At 34.0% G+C, this 21935-nt stretch overlaps 2 protein-coding genes across 2 annotated transcripts in view; one reads left to right on the top strand and one right to left on the bottom strand.

The window, feature by feature from the left end:
• The window catches only part of LOC100376515 (transducin beta-like protein 3), a 32714-nt gene extending 30196 nt beyond the window's left edge, over positions 1-2518 (top strand). Inside the window, exon 23 of the mRNA XM_085502329.1 lies at positions 1554-2518. Coding sequence (XP_085358455.1) covers positions 1554-1646 — 93 coding nt within the window. The 3' untranslated portion in view covers positions 1647-2518. The remainder of the gene's footprint in view (positions 1-1553) is intronic.
• A 655-nt stretch (positions 2519-3173) lies between these two features.
• LOC102807609 (mitochondrial uncoupling protein 4-like) overlaps positions 3174-21935 on the bottom strand; it is a 30673-nt gene continuing 11911 nt past the window's right edge. The window contains exons 3-9 of the mRNA XM_085502330.1: positions 13304-13366; positions 11592-11676; positions 10257-10379; positions 9665-9777; positions 6910-6994; positions 6558-6753; positions 3174-5080 (exon numbers count right to left, since the gene is read on the bottom strand). Coding sequence (XP_085358456.1) covers positions 5009-5080; positions 6558-6753; positions 6910-6994; positions 9665-9777; positions 10257-10379; positions 11592-11676; positions 13304-13366 — 737 coding nt within the window. The 3' untranslated portion in view covers positions 3174-5008. The remainder of the gene's footprint in view (positions 5081-6557; positions 6754-6909; positions 6995-9664; positions 9778-10256; positions 10380-11591; positions 11677-13303; positions 13367-21935) is intronic.

The raw sequence follows: 21935 nt of genomic DNA, 5'->3' as shown, positions 1-21935 counted from the left end.
CATTTTGTTTTAAAGAATTCAGTTCTGGATCCGTATCTGAGACATGCTTGGATTGATCGAGTTCAAACTTCACACACACAAGGTACATCATGTCACAAATATGTATGTGCATTTGTTTCATGATCTCATTAACGATAGATAAATGGCGGCTGCTTTAAGGCCGAAAATGCATTGAAATCGCACATTTTCACCATTCCGGACCCGGATCTCAGTTATGCATGGACGGATCTCGTTCAAATTTGGTACATACATTAAACATAATAGGACCTTGATGCACGTCATTTTTTTTTTCGAATCAAGTTCGAAATGACCGACTGGCGGCCATTTTGTTTTAAAGAATTCAGTTCTGGATTCGTATCCGAGACATGTCTGGATTGATCAAGTTCAAACTTCACACACACAAGGTACATCATGTCACAAATATGTATGTGCATTTTGTTTCATGATCTCATTAACGATAGCCAAATGGCGGCCGCTTTAAGGCCAAAAATGCATTGAAATCGCACATTTTCACCATTCCGAACCCGGATCTCAGTTATGCATGGACGGATTTCGTTAAAATTTGGTACTTACATTAAACATAATATGACCTTGATGCACGTCATTTTTTTTTCCAGATCAAGTTCGAAATGGCCGACTGGCGGCCATTTTCTTAAAGAATTCAGTTCTGGATCCGTATCAAAGACATGTCTGGATTGATCAAGTTCACAAATAGATATGTGCATTTGTTTCATGATCCGCTTAACAATAGCTGAATGATGGCCATTTTAAGGCCAAAAATGCATTAAAATCACGTATTTTCACAATTCCGGAACCAGATCTCAGTCATGCATGGATGGATTTTGTTCAGATTTAGTACAATGTGTTGTACATATGCAGGTGCATTTCGGTCATGATCTGCTTTGAATGTATATGTCACTCAAATATGAACGGAACGGGGACGTGTCATTGACAATGGCTTGTTATAAAGTATTTTAAGGGTTGAAATGTTTTGGGAAAAGGTCTGGAAAAGTCTTGGAAATCATTTGGCTCTTGGTGCTATATGTAAACATCGAAGTCGCTGCTTAGTACATATTGCTTACACTTATGTTTTATGATTTAATCCGCATATGCATGTATTTCAATACAGGTTTTCCACCAAAAGGCATTTATAAGTTCTTATAGTTTTACACAATAATTAGTTTTAGTTTTTTAGTAGCATATTCTGAAAGATAGTGAATAAAACAGCATATCAGATTGAATACCATAGCCTTGTGTTCTTCCATGGTTTATAATGCAGACAGACACAAAATTGTACATTCTCAAAGTAATACTGCCCTCTGTGGTCAGTATCAATAAACTTTTGTTTAGGAAAATTATTTTTATTTTATCCTGCTATGCATCATGATGTAACATTTGGTCAGTACTCTTCCCAGAGTACACATTCAGTGCCATTGAGGTGTTGCTACCCTGTAACTTACACTATGTATCTTGTAGTCATGTGAATTCTTTAGACTTAAATAATTGAACATATCAACATAGTATTCTATTATTTATTTTATTTTTCATTTCAGGTTTCCTTGGTTACACCCAAGACAAAAAAGAAAATACCATCCCAAAAAGTTATGGAAGTAACCAGTAGACGATCTCTGAGAAAACGAAAATAATTACGATGTAATTTAATCAGTTAATTAAGCAAAGAAATAAATTTTCTTTCTTTTACACAATAGCTCAGATTTATTGACATAATTGTTACAAATAATCTGTATTAGAAGCAGTAGTCGCACCTATTCTTTTTAAACAATTGAGAACCCAAAATTCATTGTTTTGCATATGTGTACATACAGCCACATCCCATGTATTGTACCATTTCAATTGAAGCCGCGGTTTCTAATACAGATTTTACAGTATTATTGATTAAAAGTGGTGGTCACCACTGAACAAAAACTATAAATGGCCCCTTTGAGTAGTTGCTTTTGGTAGCAGATACAAACCAACAATTTGTCATAAATGCCCAAACTGTGATTTTTACTGTAAAGGCATTTATTCCTCCATAGACATCTACTGAACATTTCAATAGAATTTGTTTTAAACTATTAAAAGTAAAACACCCTTGAAATAAGCAACACTAATTCTATTGTGTTTTGCCCACAGTTTTGAAGTACTGGTAATGTTTTGTTGCATCATGTATTTAATTGGCTAAATATAGCTCTATTATAACTTGCTACAGCGAGTTGAATCCATCACTCTGTCCATACATAAGAAACTTGCAGCGATCGACTGACAAAAAAGGTGAAACCAAGTCAAGGGTTGCGATTTACTATTCATGGGTGAAGAAAAGCTGAGAAAATGTGCAAAATAATCTGACATTGATAAAGCTGCAATGTTTTTCAGTGAATAGACCCATGTGTGTATATATGCTTTTTCTCCATTTTCAATAAGGCAGGAGTCGCTGTATGTGGTAGACCGGGTTATAATACAAGTTTTATTCAATCTTCGTTAATACAATGGGTGTAGCAAATAAAGAGTAAAAACCGTTCTTTTTGACTGAAAAAAATGTTTTATTTGTATGCAGGATCAGAGTAAATGTGGATGTACTTTTGAAGGTATTGTTTGAACAGATAAGTCCCTGTTTGTAGGGAGAGATGCACGATTTAAACAAAATTATCGTAGATTTGATGATCATAGCAAAGATAAGAATTTAGAATGCATGCTTTGAAACAAAATATAAGTTCTTTATAAATCTATTTGAAAATATGTGCATCAAGGTTGTTCAATGTACATTGGAGAGTTGCCGGGATCAGAGTAAAAACGACGACTTTCTGAGAAGTCTCGTGAAGGAAGGGGGGTTATGCATTGAGAATGAATAAAAGCACATGTACACCTTTATTGGATGTCTGTGTCTGCATGGATTCAACTCATTGCAGCGAGCTTTATCAAGAGAGAACAGCTAGCAGATATGTACAAAGTCGTGACTTCAGGCTGCAAAGTTATCTCCTCCAGCCCTTTAACAATGTGACAAAACATTAGTTCTACTTCAAAACTGGTGCCACCCAACTATGCGCGACTAACCAAATCTGTGATCATGAAACAGGCAAAATACTGCTGTAAACGCTCATACATACACAACTGTGAATCCATAATTTCTAGTTTTCAACTGTATCTCTATAGAGACTAAAAAAAACGTACACAAGTTTATTTTAAATCTAAATTCTTTAATAAAACTTTTTTTTTCAAAACGAACATTGCACATGCAAGGTTTCCACTTGATTACATTTGGAATCATTAAAACTAAAATATAATTACACACTGTTAACAATCCAAGTAAGTGTAAATTATTCATAAAAAATATAGATTTAGTCATTTCATATGGAATAGTCTCGCTTCTAAAGCGTACATCATTCATCACGAAGATAAAAATCCTATAATTCAACCCTGTATAGTCGAATGCACTCTGGGAGGAGAAAAAAAAAAAGTTGGTCATCACCAATATGTGTTAATGTACCTGAAATCAACTGAGTAGATACAAGACAACTGCGCAGATATTGGTTTAAAAGGGGTGTGAACACATAAAAAAAAAAGTCCCAAATTGACAGAAATTACAATTTTCAAAAAAAAAAAGTCTGGCAACTTTTAAAACAAAGATTAATCAAATAGTGAAGCTAACTTTAGTTTATCAAGCTTGGCAAAAACTACATACAAGCAAGCTGAACTGTATTTGGCTTCCTATATAACTCTGCACCTGCTTTTTTTTTAAAGAAACATCATTGGTCCTACATATCAACACCATGGACAATCATGAACACCTGTTGCACACATGGCAGTGTATTGTGTGAGAAATGACCACACCCACTTTATCAGGGTGCAAAACAAATTCAATGAAGTAGACACTTGTTTTAACTAAAAATATTAAAACAAATATACATGCACTTTATTGCTATTTTTTTTTTTTTTACTCAAACCACCTTTTTCATTATGAATGCACCAAACATTGGGGGGGTCCATTACATACCGTGAGTGACCTAAAATATCAATTTTCAGAAGGGAAAATAAATCATTGTACCCCTCCCCCTCACAGGACTATAACTAAAGCTTTTAACAATATATATACAGCACTTGTAATTCTAGGACGACATGATATAGTGCAAATTGACCCCTCAAACTATTTAATTGTTATGTGGAAACCTTAGTATCAAGCAGTTACAAGCAATACCATTTGCATTTAGGGAATAAAGTCAAATTCCACATTTATATGTAGAACACAAAGAATTTAAAATTACCAAGATCTCTACACACAGTCAGGAAAGAGAGGGATGGGTTGTCAAGTCAAAGTGTTTATCATTTTTCAATATAAAGTATGTCATTTTTCAAAATAAATGTGTGGAGCATTTCGGGACAGTGTATACTACCATTCCAAGAAATCCATTGGCAGATTTGTCTATTGAAATACTGGATCAATATATGAAGAATGCCCCGTTATCTAAGTGGTAATGCGACGATGGGTACGACTGAAGCCGATTATCTAATCTATACAGTCTCTATATACATTTAGGTAATAGAACAAAACGCTTGTGATATGTAAATGGAGAAATCTACGGAGTTCGGGGGGCCCCCCCGTTTTCAACAACGTTCTATTCAAATTATTACAGAGGTTTTACTATATGTATATCGGAATGACAAGGCTGCATCATAGCGCTTTCGTGAACACTGGTGGTTGCTTGTCGTATTGGCGCATGCACTCATATGCAGTATTGGTCCATAATAGTGTCATTTCATACCAATTCACTGTAGTACTGATCATGTTAGTAATTCCAACAGGTCTGGATATGGTCCACTATTAACACATCCACTATACAAAACTACATCTCTATAAAACATACCGCAATAAAGGTCCTGGTCCTCCATTGCACCTTGTATAATTATAAAAATATCTTCTCAAAAAAAAAAAAAGGATGGACAGACTCGTTTGCCCAGGCATCCTAAGTTTCATGATGTCACATGAATTGTCTATCAACACTATTATGGCACTTTAAAACGAATTCACCCCCATCATTTTTCTGATTTGTTCATATGACAGCCAGAATGTTAGTGACCATGGTGCCTAAAAAAAGACAAAAACAGATTACACATAGGAGTGAGGAACCTTCATTAGAGTGAGAATTCTTCAAATGTATGTGAAACTACAGTTAAATTGCACAATTTATTAAAAGTACTATCGGCTCCATAAACCCATTTCTTTTATTTTATAAACATGAGCAACTATCCAATTCTTGTCTGTTAGTTTTTTATATAAACTATATATAGAATTATTTTTCAAGAATCTGATGAGAAAATCTCAAAACTCAGTCCACAATTAACACAATGATGACTGAAATGCAACCGACTTGTTTCAAAGACTCAGAATATACCGGTAATAGCTTCCGAATTAAAAGTCAAAACTGGACTTCACCACTTCAATGTGTATGAGGGTGCTATTTCAAACAATTTCATGCAATGGCCCATAAACTCCTTTTCTTCCTTTTCATAACTTTCTTGTTGGATTCTTGCCAGATTTTTACTGTACAACTCCATTATAAACAATGGTTATATTCTAAAGCATGGATGTTTCAATGTGGTAACCAAAGTTTAGCCTACCAATGCAGATTTTCCACTGAAATCTCCAAATACATAGGCGCTAGATTTGCAAACATTGATACTATACTGACATTAGGGAATGGATGAAGGGGAATTACTGTAAAATCTGTATTAAAAGCCATGGCTTCTAATAAAATGATACAATGCAACAGAGGGGATGTGGCTTCTAATAAAATGATACAATGCAACAGAGGGGATGTGGCTTCTATTAGAGCATCTACACATATGAGAAATGCCGAATTTTTAGGTCTCAATTGTTCAAAAAAAATGGGTGCGGCTTCTATTAGGGATGCGGCTTCTAATACAGATTTTACGGTACTCTGATTATCCTGGACACAAGAAATTGTTGAGAACACCAGACAGACATGCTAACCCCAATATCTTCCCTTTTTTGGAAAGCCAAATATGAAGGGAATGGGTTTGTTGTGCCAAAAGTAGTATATTGATATCTTCTGTTTCTCTTGAATGGAAATCAACACAATTTATCAGTTTGTTGATCTAGTTACTATCAAAAATGTAAAGTTGACACAAAGGGAGCTAAAAATAAACAGTTTGTGTTATTGTATTGGGTGAATAAAATAATATTAACTTGCTATTAGAAGTGCATGTGAGTCAAACAATTTGGTTTCGGGGTGGAATTTTAGTTACACCAAAGACGTATAGTTTAATCTGCACATGTGTACCTACTAGAGCAAGCCCTGCATCACCAGTCTGCCTGGTCAACTTTTACATCAACATCAACAACAACTTGATTAATACAAATTTGAATAGTTCGATCAAGACAGGATGACCAATTTCTCATGAACCAAAAGGGCATCCTAATTGGGGGATTGATATGGGGGAGGGATCTGGATTTTTATAATCAAGTCAATCCATACAGAAAGAAACAAAACACACAGTTAATAAACAATGCATCATGCGACAACAAGATTCATTTCACTTACCATTCGTGCCCATGTTGGTATAAACCCTTTATAGAGTGCAAAGAATCCTTCATTTTTATACGCTTGTAAAAGACAATCAATAGATGATTTATACAGTAATCCTCTGCCGTGGCTATCTGTTGGCTGATTCATAATTCTCGTCTTGACGACATCTGCTGGCGTACTGAGTAGAGCAGCAATGAGACCAGCACAGCCACTGAAATAGAACCACATGCGAACTGTCAAATGGCTGACATACAATGTTGGGAATTACATTGTGCCTGTGATTATTTAGACAGAAAATTTAAAATAATTGAATTGAACATTCATTTTCTGTGTCGAGCTGGCGATCTTGGTTTGATCATTTACCTACCTGCCCATGGAGTGGACTAGCCAGCTGTCTTTGAGATTTGTGTTGTTTAATACAAAATGTTTCACTGTATCATACGTTGTCAAGTCTAGAGGATAAATAAAAGAAAAGAATTACGGTAGTTTGATACCATTATAATAAAGCAAAAATGATCACAGTAAATCATTTAAAAATTGTTAAGTAATGATTTACATACATGCAATTTATTCATATTTAAAGTTTTTACCGAGAAAGAAGGATGTGTTTTCAAGTAAACATATGCAAAATTATCTAAAAAAGACATTATAATTCAAACCTGTGGACCAAATCTGTTCAATCTTCGCATGTACCTCGTACTTTATCTGGGACATGCAGTGGTTTACTGATTCAATCCAAGATGGCTGCCATTTTGTTTTTTGAAAATGTGGTATCTTATGCAACCTTTGTCAGTTTTTGTTCTAATTTGGTACATACAGTATACATGTCTATGGCGATTTGTTTCGTGATCGGATCAAAGATTGCCAACTGGCTACCATTTTGTTTTTTGAAAATGTGGTATCTTATGCAACCTTTGTCAGTTTTTGTTCTAATTTGGTACATACAGTATACATGTCTATGGCGATTTGTTTCGTGATCGGATCAAAGATTGCCAACTGGCTACCATTTTGTTTTTTGAAAATGTGGTATCTTATGCAACCTTTGTCAGTTTTTGTTCTAATTTGGTACATACAGTATACATGTCTATGGCGATTTGTTTCGTGATCGGATCAAAGATTGCCAACTGGCAGCCATTTTGTTTTTTGAAAATGTTGAATCTTTTGCATGCTTTGTCAGTTTGTGTTCAAATTTGAGCCTGGACAAATGAAATTCAGTTTGGATACAAAATATTCATGGATAGCATACATGTATCTGTTTAATTTCTGACAAGTCATTTAATACATCTAATTTCTGTTGATACTAGACCAGCCAATTATTCACTCTAAATTATTAACTATGCTTTTGGTCCATATTAATTTATTTTCGGCATAAATAACATTTCCCCTAATTCCAACGAGGACTGTGTCATTAACAATGACTTGTTTAGCATAGTGTCGCATACGACTTATTTACCAATTCCGTGTCACTGAGAATGTTCTAGAACCGTACTGTGTCTGGGTGGAATATTCTAGATTTTTTTAGAAACTGGTTGAATAGGTAATAGAACACTGTAGGAGGCAATAGAAGGTAATGGAACATTCTAGAAATTTATAGTAAATTCCAGACTCATTATGTATGCTGATGTAATGGTCTATTTATAGACAGTGTGGGTATATATAGGGGAGTTGTTCAGCACTGAGTTCAGATCGGAGATCTCGTTGAATTGTATTGGAGTTTAAGTATCTAGTCATTGGAGTAGTGGAGTTTTACCGCGTTATTGTACTTGATATTTGCAGAGTATAATAATACCAGTACCAGTTGAAACCTCATCTGCTCTGTGTTCGTATTTTATCATCGCCGCCAGGGAAGTCTTTCTGTTACTGTTGCCATTTTGGTATTTGAACCATCACACCTGTACTATACCAATTACGATAATATTACGTTGCGTGTGACACATAGGTCACCTTACAAAATTATGAGATACGATGAAAGGTGTCACCATAGGAACTAATTGTAAACTACTCAAAACGGGAGGGTTGTCACCTGCGCACGCGCAGGAATTGAGTCCCATTCAACGATAACAACACACGCTAGAAACACAAAGGCTCTTGCCTAGACGCTTGTTTGTAAACACTGACAGAGATAGACCTGTCTAGGTATTTACACAGATGAACCTGTCTAGGTATTTACACAGATGGACCTGTCTAGGTATTTACACAGATGAACCTGTCTAGGTATTTACACAGATGGACCTGTCTAGGTATTTACACAGATGGACCTGTCTAGGTATTTACACAGATGGACCTGTCTAGGTATTTACACAGATGACCCTGTCTAGGTATTTACACAGATGAACCTGTCTAGGTATTTACACAGATGGACCTGTCTAGGTATTTACACAGATGGACCTGTCTAGGTATTTACACAGATGGACCTGTCTAGGTATTTACACAGATGGACCTGTCTAGGTATTTACACAGATGAACCTGTCTAGGTATTTACACAGATGAACCTGTCTAGGTATTTACACAGATGGACCTGTCTAGGTATTTACACAGATGGACCTGTCTAGGTATTTACACAGATGGACCTGTCTAGGTATTTACACAGATGGACCTGTCTAGGTATTTACACAGATGAACCTGTCTAGGTATTTACACAGATGAACCTGTCTAGGTATTTACACAGATGGACCTATCTAGGTATTTACACAGATGAACCTGTCTAGGTATTTACACAAATGACCCTGTCTAGGTATTTACACGGATGAACCTGTCTAGGTATTTACACAGATGAACCTGTCTAGGTATTTACACAGATGGACCTGTCTAGGTATTTACACAGATGGACCTGTCTAGGTATTTACACAGATGGACCTATCTAGGTTTTTACACAGATGGACCTGTCTAGGCATTTACACAGATGGACCTGTCTAGGTATTTACACAGATGGACCTGTCTAGGTATTTACACAGATGGACCTGTCTAGGTATTTACACAGATGGACCTGTCTAGGTATTTACACAGATGGACCTGTCTAGGTATTTACACAGATGAACCTGTCTAGGTATTTACACAAATGACCCTGTCTAGGTATTTACACAGATGGACCAGCATGGCAGATTAAACTATCTGTGACATACCTCCTAAATTGACCAGAGCTGCTCTTTGTACATTCGGCACCCATCCTTTCCAGAGACCACGGATTCCCCCTTGTTGTAAAATTTTTTTGAATGCGTTACTTGCCGATTTCACCCTGCAATATACGAACATTGATAACAGTTTTGTACAACAAAGATAATAATATCACATGACTCGCATCAGATTAATGAATTTCAGTTTCCAAGATAATACCATAACAAATTAACATACAGTTAACAAATTTCAATTGTCTAGAACATTGAACCGTTTGCTGCATAGCAACAGTCTGTACTGGTAACATAGCAACAGTTCGTACACGATGTTCAGATCTTATGTTTCTAATCTAAAGCAGGTATACAAATTTTTGTATGAAAGTGAAGGCATATTTAATTTAAAAAATTCGTAAATTTTGTGAAATCTTTCAAAATGACATTTTGCGATGACTAAAATTTGCGAAAGTCACTGTGCTACCCAATTTAGCATCTTAAGACTTGACTGGGAAAAGACTGACGTACATACCATACAATCAATATATCTAGGCCAAGTTTGAATCATGCTAGTCTGAGAGACAGCAGGTCAATGCACAATGTCTACCTTGGCGATTTTCCTTCAAGACGTCTTCTACCTTCTGTCTGCATCTGTACTTTAACTAAGTCTGTAGGACTCGCAAAAAACTGACCTAGACCACCCGCCGCCATACCACATATAACAGCTTTCCTGCAATCAAATCAGTTATTTTTTTTTAAAAATACGTTAACTAAATTCAATACAGTATGAACTGGTCACTGGTATGCAGCAGTTGTTGCCTCCAGACCAGCAATCGTATGACCTAAATTAAAATTCTAATTTGGGCTTGAACATCAAAAAAATTATCGTTCTTTAAAATGAATCATCAGCAGAGAGTCTGAGAAGAGGATAACTAACGGACTGGAAGGGTGCCTTTATTTTATAATAAGTCTGTACAATGTAATTGTTTGTGTTCAACAGGGTTTGGTTAAAGCTGGAATAGCACACTACACATTGGAGATGCACAAATTCCGTAATTACTTCATTAATAGTACATTCACAGGTATCTATCTCAGGCTATGGTCAAAGTACATATTTTAAAGACATCAAAAACACAACACAAGCTCTTTTGAGGTTTATGTGCACTTCAATTGGATATGAGCCTTTAATAGGGCAACTGTGTTGCATACCGGGGGTACCGGGTATGTGCGTTTCTTTTGAAGGTAGCAACAAGGGGGAAGTTGAAAATTTATTTGTTACTGTCGGTCTGTAGCACGTCTGTAGAAAATACAAATACGATTGTCTACTTTTGTCTAATTTACAGGTCATTCACCGAACTAAAAGTACAAGTAAATCAGTATTTTCAATAGTTAGGTAGTCAAAAAAGCAAAATTGGCCGTCAGGTAATAATCTCTGGACGACATATGCACTACCTTTATTGGTCTACATATGGGCTTTCAAACTACATGTATGAATAAGTTATTATTAAAGTAACTCTTAGAGAATGTAGATCAATTTTTAACTTTTTCCCCTGTTACTACCTCAATACAAATGGTCATACTGGTATGCCATGCAATCTATTTGTATCCATGGCTACAGCACTTGTAATCTGTAAATACTGTAAAAGGGTCTAATAATTATTCACTGGGTTTTAATTTTGCTTATTTCACTGATTGGAAAATGCGCTAAATTATAACCCAGTGAATATGTAAAATTTAGCATAGAACACATTATCTAAATGATAAAACCATGAATTTAAAACTCACTGAATATGCCTGAAATGCTAAATCAGTGAAATTTAAACTCAGTGAAAATTAGTCACTTCACAGTAGCAACAAGCAACAATGTGAGACGATAGTGACACTCACTTAACTATATTTTTAAAGACAAAATAAAGTACATACAGTTATTGTACCAACTTACCACAATGGAAACGAACCATCCTCTTTTTTTCCTAGTATGTTTTCCCTGATATATTCATATGAACCCATTCTGCCCCCAGTATAAACTGTTTAAAAAAAATTATTCAACAAGACAATAATCATTAAGAAGACTGATAAAAGTTTGGTGAATTATATACATGTTCGGTATTTTCAAGTAACCATCGGCTTGTAATAAAATACTTGTCAACTGGCTGACTGAATGGAACACAAATGTGACCTGATAAACTGCTCTACAGACACATTTTTCTTACCACAGCTGTGAACAGAATTTGTCTGTACATGTGCAAATTTTACATCAACCACCAATGGATTAAAAAAAGTGGCAACCTTAGAAATTTTGTTGAAAAAAATAAGACATAACAAACTTTGGAGGACATACAATTTATAGTGATGTGTTCACATAATAATACTGTAAAATCTGTTTTAGAAACCTAGACTTCTATTAAAATGCTACAATGCAACAGAGGGGATGCGGCTTCTACTACTAGAGCATTTACACATATGAGAAATGATGAATTTTTGGTTCTTGATTATTAAAAAAAAATGGATGTGACTTCTATTACAGATGTGGCTTCTAATAATAATACGATACATTGGGTTTGTTATGCAATGTGTTCATTATAATAGAAAATCCATCGGAAAATGGTTCATTATACCAAGGTTAAAGTGTACTTTTTGATAAAAAAAATAATCCCCATGTCATTTTAACATGACAAACTAAAAAATTAATGAAATACAGTGGGTTTCGGGATCCAAGCAAAAACTGCGACTTATCGAGGGTCGCGACTTACTGTGAGCTTTGTGGGGGCCTTGTGAAAGAGGGGGGGGGGTCGTGCATTGAAAACATATAAAAAGCACATATACACTCATGGGTTTATTTATAGTGTGTCTTCCTTTAATATTAAAACACCCAACGATCACGATTAATAAATTGATCTGTTAAATTTCATAAACTAGTACTCTTAATCTCCATCCATTGCAACGCAAGTTTCAAGTTGTTTACCCCTACTCCTCCTTTTTGTATTCAACATAGTAACGACTTTCAATATTGAAAATTAGGAGAAACGTACTATAAAACAAGTCCTTCAGAAAGAAATTGTATTTAAATGACCTCTACAGACAGAGATCATAAAAGCTATGCACATTAAACAAATGCAGTCTATTGTAAAACCAATTGTGCATGAAATCATTATGAAGCTATATCAGTGTCACAGACCATGAAACAAACCCTATGCAGTATATCAATATTAAAATCCATTTCCAATGTCAGCGAGCGACTGAAATGAGAATCAGCTGTTCTTTTATTTGTGAAAATGATTTATATTCTAAGTATAATAATAAAAAATAATAAATATTTGCACATGAAAATGTTAGAGGACTATATTTACATCACAGTGACGACTCAAGTTATATTACAACATCGATAAATACACAGCGCTTGGCAAGTATTATGTCAGACAATCCATCCCATTATTCCTGGCAAACCATGACTTGATTGCAATAATTATAATTGGTTTAGTCATTTTTATAAATAGATTCAATTTTCCAGTGTTATATGACAGGTCGATGACAGTGCTGATGATGTCATATCCTGCTATGACCTCAACAATACATTAAATAATTATCACCAATCACTGAATAAATTACATATTTTGTGTGCATTTATATGAATCAGCAATGTTCAATACATACCTATATGTCTGTAGAAAGCTGGTGTGAGTCCCTGCCATAGTTTGAAAAATCCTTCTTCTTGCACTGAGAGTAAAAAAAATAAATAATAATCAATAATTCAATAATCATATTTCAATAGTTTTCACTGACAAAATGAAAATATTCAATTATAATACCAAACATTCACTTGCCATAATTAATATAATATCATATATATAACCTAACAAGGGTCATGCACTTTCACCCCAATAAAGTCATCAACATTGGAGAGGGGGGGGGGGGGGGTGTTGTTGTCGTGAACTGTATTACATTCCAGTAACTAATATTTACAACAAAACATTTTGTACATTAAACCTATTTTAAAAATGCATCTCTAATATAAAGAGAAAACATGCATCTTAAATAAAAAAATTCACAAATGTACATGTATCCTAATAAAGATATGACACGTGTAAATACAGACTGTGAATGAAACTCCCCCGAGCATGTAGCAGACACAAGCGTAAGGTTCTGTGTTTGTACCATGTTTCAACAAAATCCATCAATTCAAGCTTAAGATCCAGGTTCAGAACACTTATTTTTGGTGCATTTCCACAACTAAAATGACTAACAAGCTTCGAGAAAACAGAATTTCGCAAGGATCAGTTTAGTGAAAATGTCATTGCTACAATATTTTGCATTTCTTCGAGCTGCAAATTTCCATTAGTTGCAACCAGATTATCATTTATTAATATTATAAAATTTTATCATAATTTATTCCAAAAGCTGTTTTCTCTATGGTACAAAATATAAGGATTTGACCTGTCGCTAAAACAATCATGGTAACGCTATCCTATATGTCAGTGAGTAAAATCATGCATCCCTGCTCAGCAGATGTTACAGAGACACACACACACTCGCCCCCACACACACACTCGCCCCCACACACACACACTCACCCCCACACACACACTCGCCCCCACACACACACTCGCCCCCACACACACATTCACATAGCTTTAACCCTAATTATACTAAGCTCTCAAACCTCTCTAACGGGCTGGGACAACCAGCAAATAATTATATCATATTTTTAACATTTATTCTCGAGATTAAATTGGATGGCTTAAGTTGAAAATATATCCACATTTGTGAAATATCACTCTAAATGTTATTCATCATAACAGGTCATTCTAATACAATTTTTAAAAAACAATTTCATAGCACAGTATCATTTACACTTTTATTTTTAGGAACTAAACATACCAGCACTTTGCCCTCTATTAAGTCAATATGACCGACGTGTCACTGACGTACAAAGATTTGTTGTGACGAGTTACTCTGATTCTGCTCTCACGTCATCAACGAAACAGAAAACAACACACACATAAAATGATCTTAAAAGAAATTCACATTAAAAATTAAATTCATTAAAAATTCATTAACATTAAATTCACATTTTATAAACAAAAATACTAATAAGTGTAAAAACGGAAAAATCAGGGAGGGTTTAAAAGTCCCCAACAGTCACGCATAATCTTCATTGTTTTTTGAAGACCTTTCTTCCCAGCAGTCACCAAGCTGACAGAACTTGATTATTGGTGATTCTATTTTGACTCAAGATTTCTATAAATAAATCAGTGTGGTATAGGGCACACTGCATATCATCACATGACCTAGATTTTAATGTTGTTGATGCTATCCATAGCAACAACTCATTGTGGATTTGGTGATGACAGATTTCTGTTTCCTCTGATCAGTGTCACAGAAAGAGGTCACAACTTGAACAACAGGAAGTACAACCAAACTGAGGTGGAATCCTACTTACAAATTAACATACTCAATAAATTGTACGGTACTCCCAGTCTATAAACGGAAGTTCAATTAAAATAAGTTTTAGGTCACCAATCCACATATATTTTAGTAAATCACAGCAATATTGTCAGTATTAGTACACTTTTATCACAATCTCATTAAGATCTAATGAATTCTATGGCATCAATTTTGTCATTTTTAAATATACTATTTTATGATATTTATTATTTATTTTTAAATAAATATGCAAAAAAATGATTAAAAAAAAGAAACTTTTGGTGACATATGCACTTATAATTTGAGCTCCCTGCGTCTGTGCATCCACACCTGGTAGCCATTTTGTTTTATTGAATGTAGTTCTGCAGCCGTATCTCAGACATTACTCTGACTGTTCTTGTTCTAAGAATTTATATTATATTTTTAAACTAGAAAACTCACAAGGACTACATGTATGTAATAATAACTTGTTTTATTCAGATTGACTTTCACCATCAGTTTGTAAGGTGTAAATATGCTATATCTCAAATTGTTGGCTGGTGACATGCATGTAGGTGAACCAATTACCGGTATATTTCGCAAAGAAAGAGAACTTTTTGTTGAATTATTTAAAAAAACAGAATTTAAAAAATGAAAAAAAACAAAAACATTTTGCTTTAACATTACATTTTATGAAACTGATCTACAAAATAAAATGTTTCAATAATACTTAGCCAAAATATCCAAAACTCTAGTATTGTACTTGTTATTAAATAAAATGATGTTTCAGGTTGCCATGGAACTAAAGCTTAATGATTGGAAATAATAAACCAATAAACGTTGTCATGTAATTTATGACACCTTTAGGCCAAGAAAAATTTCTTTTGTTTCAAAATCAATGCACACACACACAGGTTTTAAATTAGTGGTTTTTTTTGAACACCATTATTTTTGCTATCATCATTTAGGTGTAACATTCTGCTTATTTCAGAAATTGTTTGATAATTTTGGACAAAATGGTGAAAAAAAGTTGACGTTGCGCTCAAAGAGTAATAGAAATGCATTTTAAATTGAATGTAGGTGATGACCAGAAACACATGGTTCAACACAGTAATATAGGTGATTACATGGCCTGGGCTACTAAAGTGTTATAATTAGCCCTCATGGGTCCTAATTAGAGTGATTGACAGGCGAGCAGTGATTTCTCTCCTCAAATGCAATCCCAATGGTTACTATTACATTGTGGTCCATTCCAGCACCATGGGTATACTACTGCAAAATACATTATTTTAGCTGGAATTAATTTCCGCTGAAACAACATTTTTTTATTTATTTTTGAATGAGTTGAATGTAAGTATATTAACTAGATTTTATTTCACTGATCAGCAAGTGAAAATAAAGTAGTTTTAATGTATATAAAGACAACTCTTCATGTACATGTATTGAATCTAGATGAAACAAGCCCATGAAAACAAAACAGAAATGAGTCGGCCATTTTGTATCAGAACATGAAATAAAACACAAGAGAGTAAGGAAGTAAGAGAGTAAGAATTGCCCTTCCAGTACAGGTTTCGTTCTTTTCATGTCATGTAATTTTACAGTTTGTTTGTGATCAGTCAATATATGTCAGAAAAATGGATTTAGAACATCATTATTCAATTCGTTGCAAAATAAGATAAACAATTATAATTTTTCAAATGCCTGTAATGAAGGTGAATCATGAAAAGCCGGCAGCCAAAAAATGCTTCACTTGTTTTTCCCAAAGCAGAAACAAATTATTTATACACTTAAACAACTTATCTTCGAAATACGGTCCACCATAATAACATACATATATTTTTTTCATGAGCACACTTGAAAATGAGATTTACCTATTTCAAACCTTTCTTTAATACCATATTTTCTGCTATTTGTAGTGCAGGTACTAACTTATAATGTAAATTGTAAAAATGAGTCATATTTGGATGGTTCAGTAATCTATAAATGCAATTGTCAGTTTGTTTACTCTTATAATATTCAAATAGTGGATTAAGTAAATAATTAAATTAGTATTGTATCTTGATAAAATTAATAGTGAATGATGTAACATAAAATTAAAATAATGTTTTGACTACACACATTGCAGTATATGCTAATCAGCAATTTTCACAAACCAATGTCATAACAAATGTGGTCATTTTTTATGTCAAAAATAAAACCATAATTTGTATGTTCTAGCAATAATTAGTAAAGGTAAATGACATTTTTTTTTGTAATCTTGTGACCAAAACACACAAACCAATTTTTCAAGCAAATAACAATTACCTAACACATACTAATTACATTGTAGCGGTAACTGGAAGAGTTATTTATATTCCTCTGAATTCCTGTAAGGTCAGACAGACTAAAACATACTTGCAGTGAACTGTTTTTATTTATTTATTTATTTATTTATTTATTTATTTATTTATTTATTTATTAATGAATTATATATACTCATTCATGGCCAAATTCAAATTTTGGCATCTAAGGCACATATAAAACGTGGCAGACATGAAATAATTCCCTTTACATATAATGGGAAGAATACCATCTCATTTAAAACATGGTGAATAATATGTCAATTTATTCAAAATGTCCAACACTGTCCAGAACAATATATACTTTTTTCAGTCTGTGTCACTATTCAAATAATGAAAAACATCACATACAAACCAATGCAATGCATTTTGGGGGGAAGCCCACATTTTTTTTTTACCTTGACTGGTGATCACATTTTTTTTGTTTCATTTTCAGTACTGGACTGTTATTCACAATAAATAATAATAAATAATTTTAACATATCATTAGCAATTTGGCTTATAAATCCATAACTCTTTTACCACCAGACTTTCTCGTCCAAATTTTTCTGAAAATAAACCCTAACTTTGGAGCCAACAGACAAAATTTTGGTAAATTTTCAGTTTTCACTTAATAAATTTTGCTATCTTTGTCCCAATCTTAAGGAAAGTGCAGAATATAAACAGAACTATTTTGTGAATTTGTAATGAAAAGGTTACTTGCAGGTGTGAAAAATGTCATCTCAGTTTCCACAGACAACTCAATCAAAAATATGACCCAGGTCGTTCACTACATAAAATGTAGTAAATGAAATCAAAATCAAAACCCTAATTTTTGTTGTTGTTTTTTTAAAAGTTTTTGTGCCTGACGACAGTTCTGAACATTGAATGTCACTGTTGTCTCTCCTGACTTTTTTTTTGTATGTGCAAGTTGCAAGTGCTGACATATAGTGCATTTTTGCCACAGAAGCAATATTCATGTTTTGTCACACACATAACAGGGCTGTGTGGCCATCTCTCTATCAAATGGCAATTTAATGCACTATCCTGGCATCAACCAGGCTCGGTCGAAGGCATCTGCGGAACCTTAAACAAGGTTCCCACAAAGTCACATTCGTTAGTGAATGAATCTTGGCCAGTGAAATTGGCCTTCCCATTGAATCTGTGGTACACTCACCAAAGGTAGGGGTCAACCCTTTTGATGTTTAGCCCTAATTAGCACAATGTCCATAGGTAGTAATTTTAGGTTTATTTACATATTTACATAAAATAAACTTTTTGATCACCTCTGGTTACCCGAAACAAAACAATTTATATTATTAGGCCCAAAAAAATAATTCGGAGCACGATGGAGAACAAGTAAGTCAGTATTCCCAAAATATGATTTTATTAAACCATTATGGTAATAATTTCATGAAAATGTGTCTCATTGACCCACTGACTGAAATGAACTCAAGCAAACAAGATTGTGGTAGTCTTAGTTCGGTCACAGAGTAGCGATAGTAAATTCAGTATTATAGTGATCAATCTTTGTTACAATCAATAAAAACCCAGATACAAATTTGATTTATGTTGAGAAAAGCGGAAAACATTGTGGTATTTATAGAAAGTAATGGGTAAAAGGGAGAGGTACTTTTTTCAAAAAATGCAAATGACACCTCAACAACTGCCCTTTACTCCCTCAAGCAAATGTTATGCCGATCTCCAACATGTTCACTAGACCTGTATAAAGGGATTGGCATGTAGTGTTGTTCTACAAATGACTTCATTTAAGAATAGGTGAATTTGGGGCCAATATAAAATGTTAATGTCGTCACAAAATCACAATCTACGCAAAACATGGGCAGGATGCCAAATATTGGAGTGATCCAAAATGCTACTTCTAGGACCATTATACGGCAACATGGACATATTCAGAACGCTTTATTGCAGTTTCTTAAACTGTAGATGTATTTCTATTGGCATCAACACAAAAAATTCAAATCAAAGAAAGCTTAGAAAGAACTTCTGTGTGCTGAAGATATTGGGGGCATGAAGTTGAGCACATGTGCATCTGTTAGAACAAATACAGCATTTAAAAATATAACTGCAAGCAATGATCAAGGTGGTTCCAAGTAGCTATGGTTTAAATATTATATTTTGAATAAAATAATGACCATACATGATGACTTGATATTTTTGTCATACATGTATATCTTGTCAGACAACATTATAGCACAAGTTGCATGTTCCTATCTGCAACAATTTTCAAGATATTACAGTTACACATTTTATGGCCATATATAGTCATCTGAAACCATAAGTCATATCACATTGATTTCAAACAAAAACTAATCAGGTTTGCACAGTATCCCAGAGCATCTATGTACCATGTTTCATTGAAATTGGTTAATGGTACCATACTTGAGAAACAAGTGCTTAAAAGTTAGCTAATTAATATTCAAATTGGGTGATTAATATACACAGATTTTCATCCAAAACTAATTAGGTCTGTGCATAGTCCTAGATCATCTATGTACCAAGTTTCATTGAAATGTCAAACAATTTACTAATTATGCAAATTAAGTAATTAACATGCATGGATATTGAATCAAAACTTGTCAGGTCTGTGCATTGTCCTATAACATCTATGTACCAAGTGTCATTGTAATACAATGATTATTACTTGAGACATCAGTGGAAAAGCCGAAAATTGACTTATCATTTTGAAAATTAGGTAATTAATTAATAAACACAGATTTTTACCCAAAACTAATCAGGCCTGTGCATTGTCCCAGAGAATATATGTACCAAATTTCATCAAAATCCAATTAGTGATTTTTTAGATATCAGTGGAAAAATTATGCAATTGACTCCCAGTCAAAAAACAAAACGAAAACAATGCTGGTATATAATACATGTTAGGAATAAATAAACGTACAAGTTTCGATATTACCATCAATTTAATTTTAGCTATAAATTAAGTTTACTGGTCATAATTGTGAGCTAATGAGAATGTAATCAGAGTAGCTATTTATAGAGTTCAACTGAAATTACGCATAGGCTTGGAGCAATTATAAATTTATCTATCTATGGAATATCTGTCAAATTACGACTTACATGCTGGAAAAATTTAAATAAGGAGAAGAACTTAAGAGATACAAAGGTGAATATTTGACAGTTACTGGTATGCCATTTGAATGTTGTACATCAGAGCTGTCCATAAGCTACTGACAGTCACCTCTGTTATAGTGTATTGGTATGTAATATTAGGATTACTGCATCAGATGACTTAGTTTAATCCAGTTTAACCTTTTCACCACTAGTTCCCTCTTTTCATCACAAATTCACAAAATAGTCCTGTTCATAGTCTGCACTTTCCTTCAGAAGAATGAAGCAAAAATAGCCACATTTTTAAAGTAAATACTGAAAAATTGACTCAAATGTTGTCTGTTGGCTCCAAAATTAAGGTTTATTTCCAGAAGTATTGAAGAATATAAGAAAAAAGTGAAAAGTGAAAAAAAATTTGGGTGAGAAATTCTGGTGGTGAAAATGGTAATAACATTCTAGTACTGGTTCACTCCATATTATCAGAACATTCATCAGTGTGCCTCATACAATAGTTGAGAAATTAAAAATCCATATTGCCAAGTGATATCCAATAAGCACTTATATTAAATGCACTTGTTATTCACTTCTAATAAAAACCTACTTAGTTGTAACAGTCTCTGGCTTTGACAATCTCATGTCAGTAGGGAGTGCTAAAAGCAAAGGTTGCCCTGTAATATAAGCTGTCTGAAGCAAAAACACAACCCTTTCTAAGCGCAGTAATGAGTATACATGCAATACAAATATACAGATACCAAGTCCACTTCCTCATCTATTATTATGTATCTATTATATCATTTACATGTCATTAATGGGATATTTTTTAAGAGTAGTATCTTGATATCTAGGTGTTATAACTAATTTGAGCAATATCTATATATTGTATAGGTGTTGCTGGATATCTAGGTATTATATGCCTACTGTGGGCAATATTTTGACACTGTACAGGTTTGGTGGGTTATCTAGGTATTGTATGCCTACTGTGGGCAATATTTTGACACTGTACAGGTTTGGTGGGTTATCTAGGTATTATATGCCTACTGTGGGCAATATTTTGACACTGTACAGGTTTGGTGGGTTATCTAGGTATTATATGCCTACTGTGGGCAATATTTTGACACTGTACAGGTTTGGTGGGTTATCTAGGTATTATATGCCTACTGTGGGCAATATTTTGACACTGTACAGCTTTGGTGGGTTATCTAGGTATTATATTCCTACTGTGGGCAATATTTTGACACTGTACAGGTTTGGTGGGTTATCTAGGTATTATATGCCTACTGTGGGCAATATTTTGACACTGTACAGGTTTGGTGGGTTATCTAGGTATTATATGCCTACTGTGGGCAATATTTTGACACTGTACAGGTTTGGTGGGTTATCTAGGTATTATATGCCTACTGTGGGCAATATTTTGACACTGTACAGGTTTGGTGGGTTATCTAGGTATTATATGCCTACTGTGGGCATTATTTTGA

This window comes from Saccoglossus kowalevskii, chromosome 8 (assembly GCF_978046115.1).
Source record: "Saccoglossus kowalevskii chromosome 8, keSacKowa6.1, whole genome shotgun sequence".
NCBI classification, from domain to species: Eukaryota; Metazoa; Hemichordata; class Enteropneusta; family Harrimaniidae; genus Saccoglossus; species Saccoglossus kowalevskii.
The sequence above is the reverse complement of the archived record's forward strand: the minus strand, read 5'-3'. Positions and strand labels throughout refer to the sequence as shown.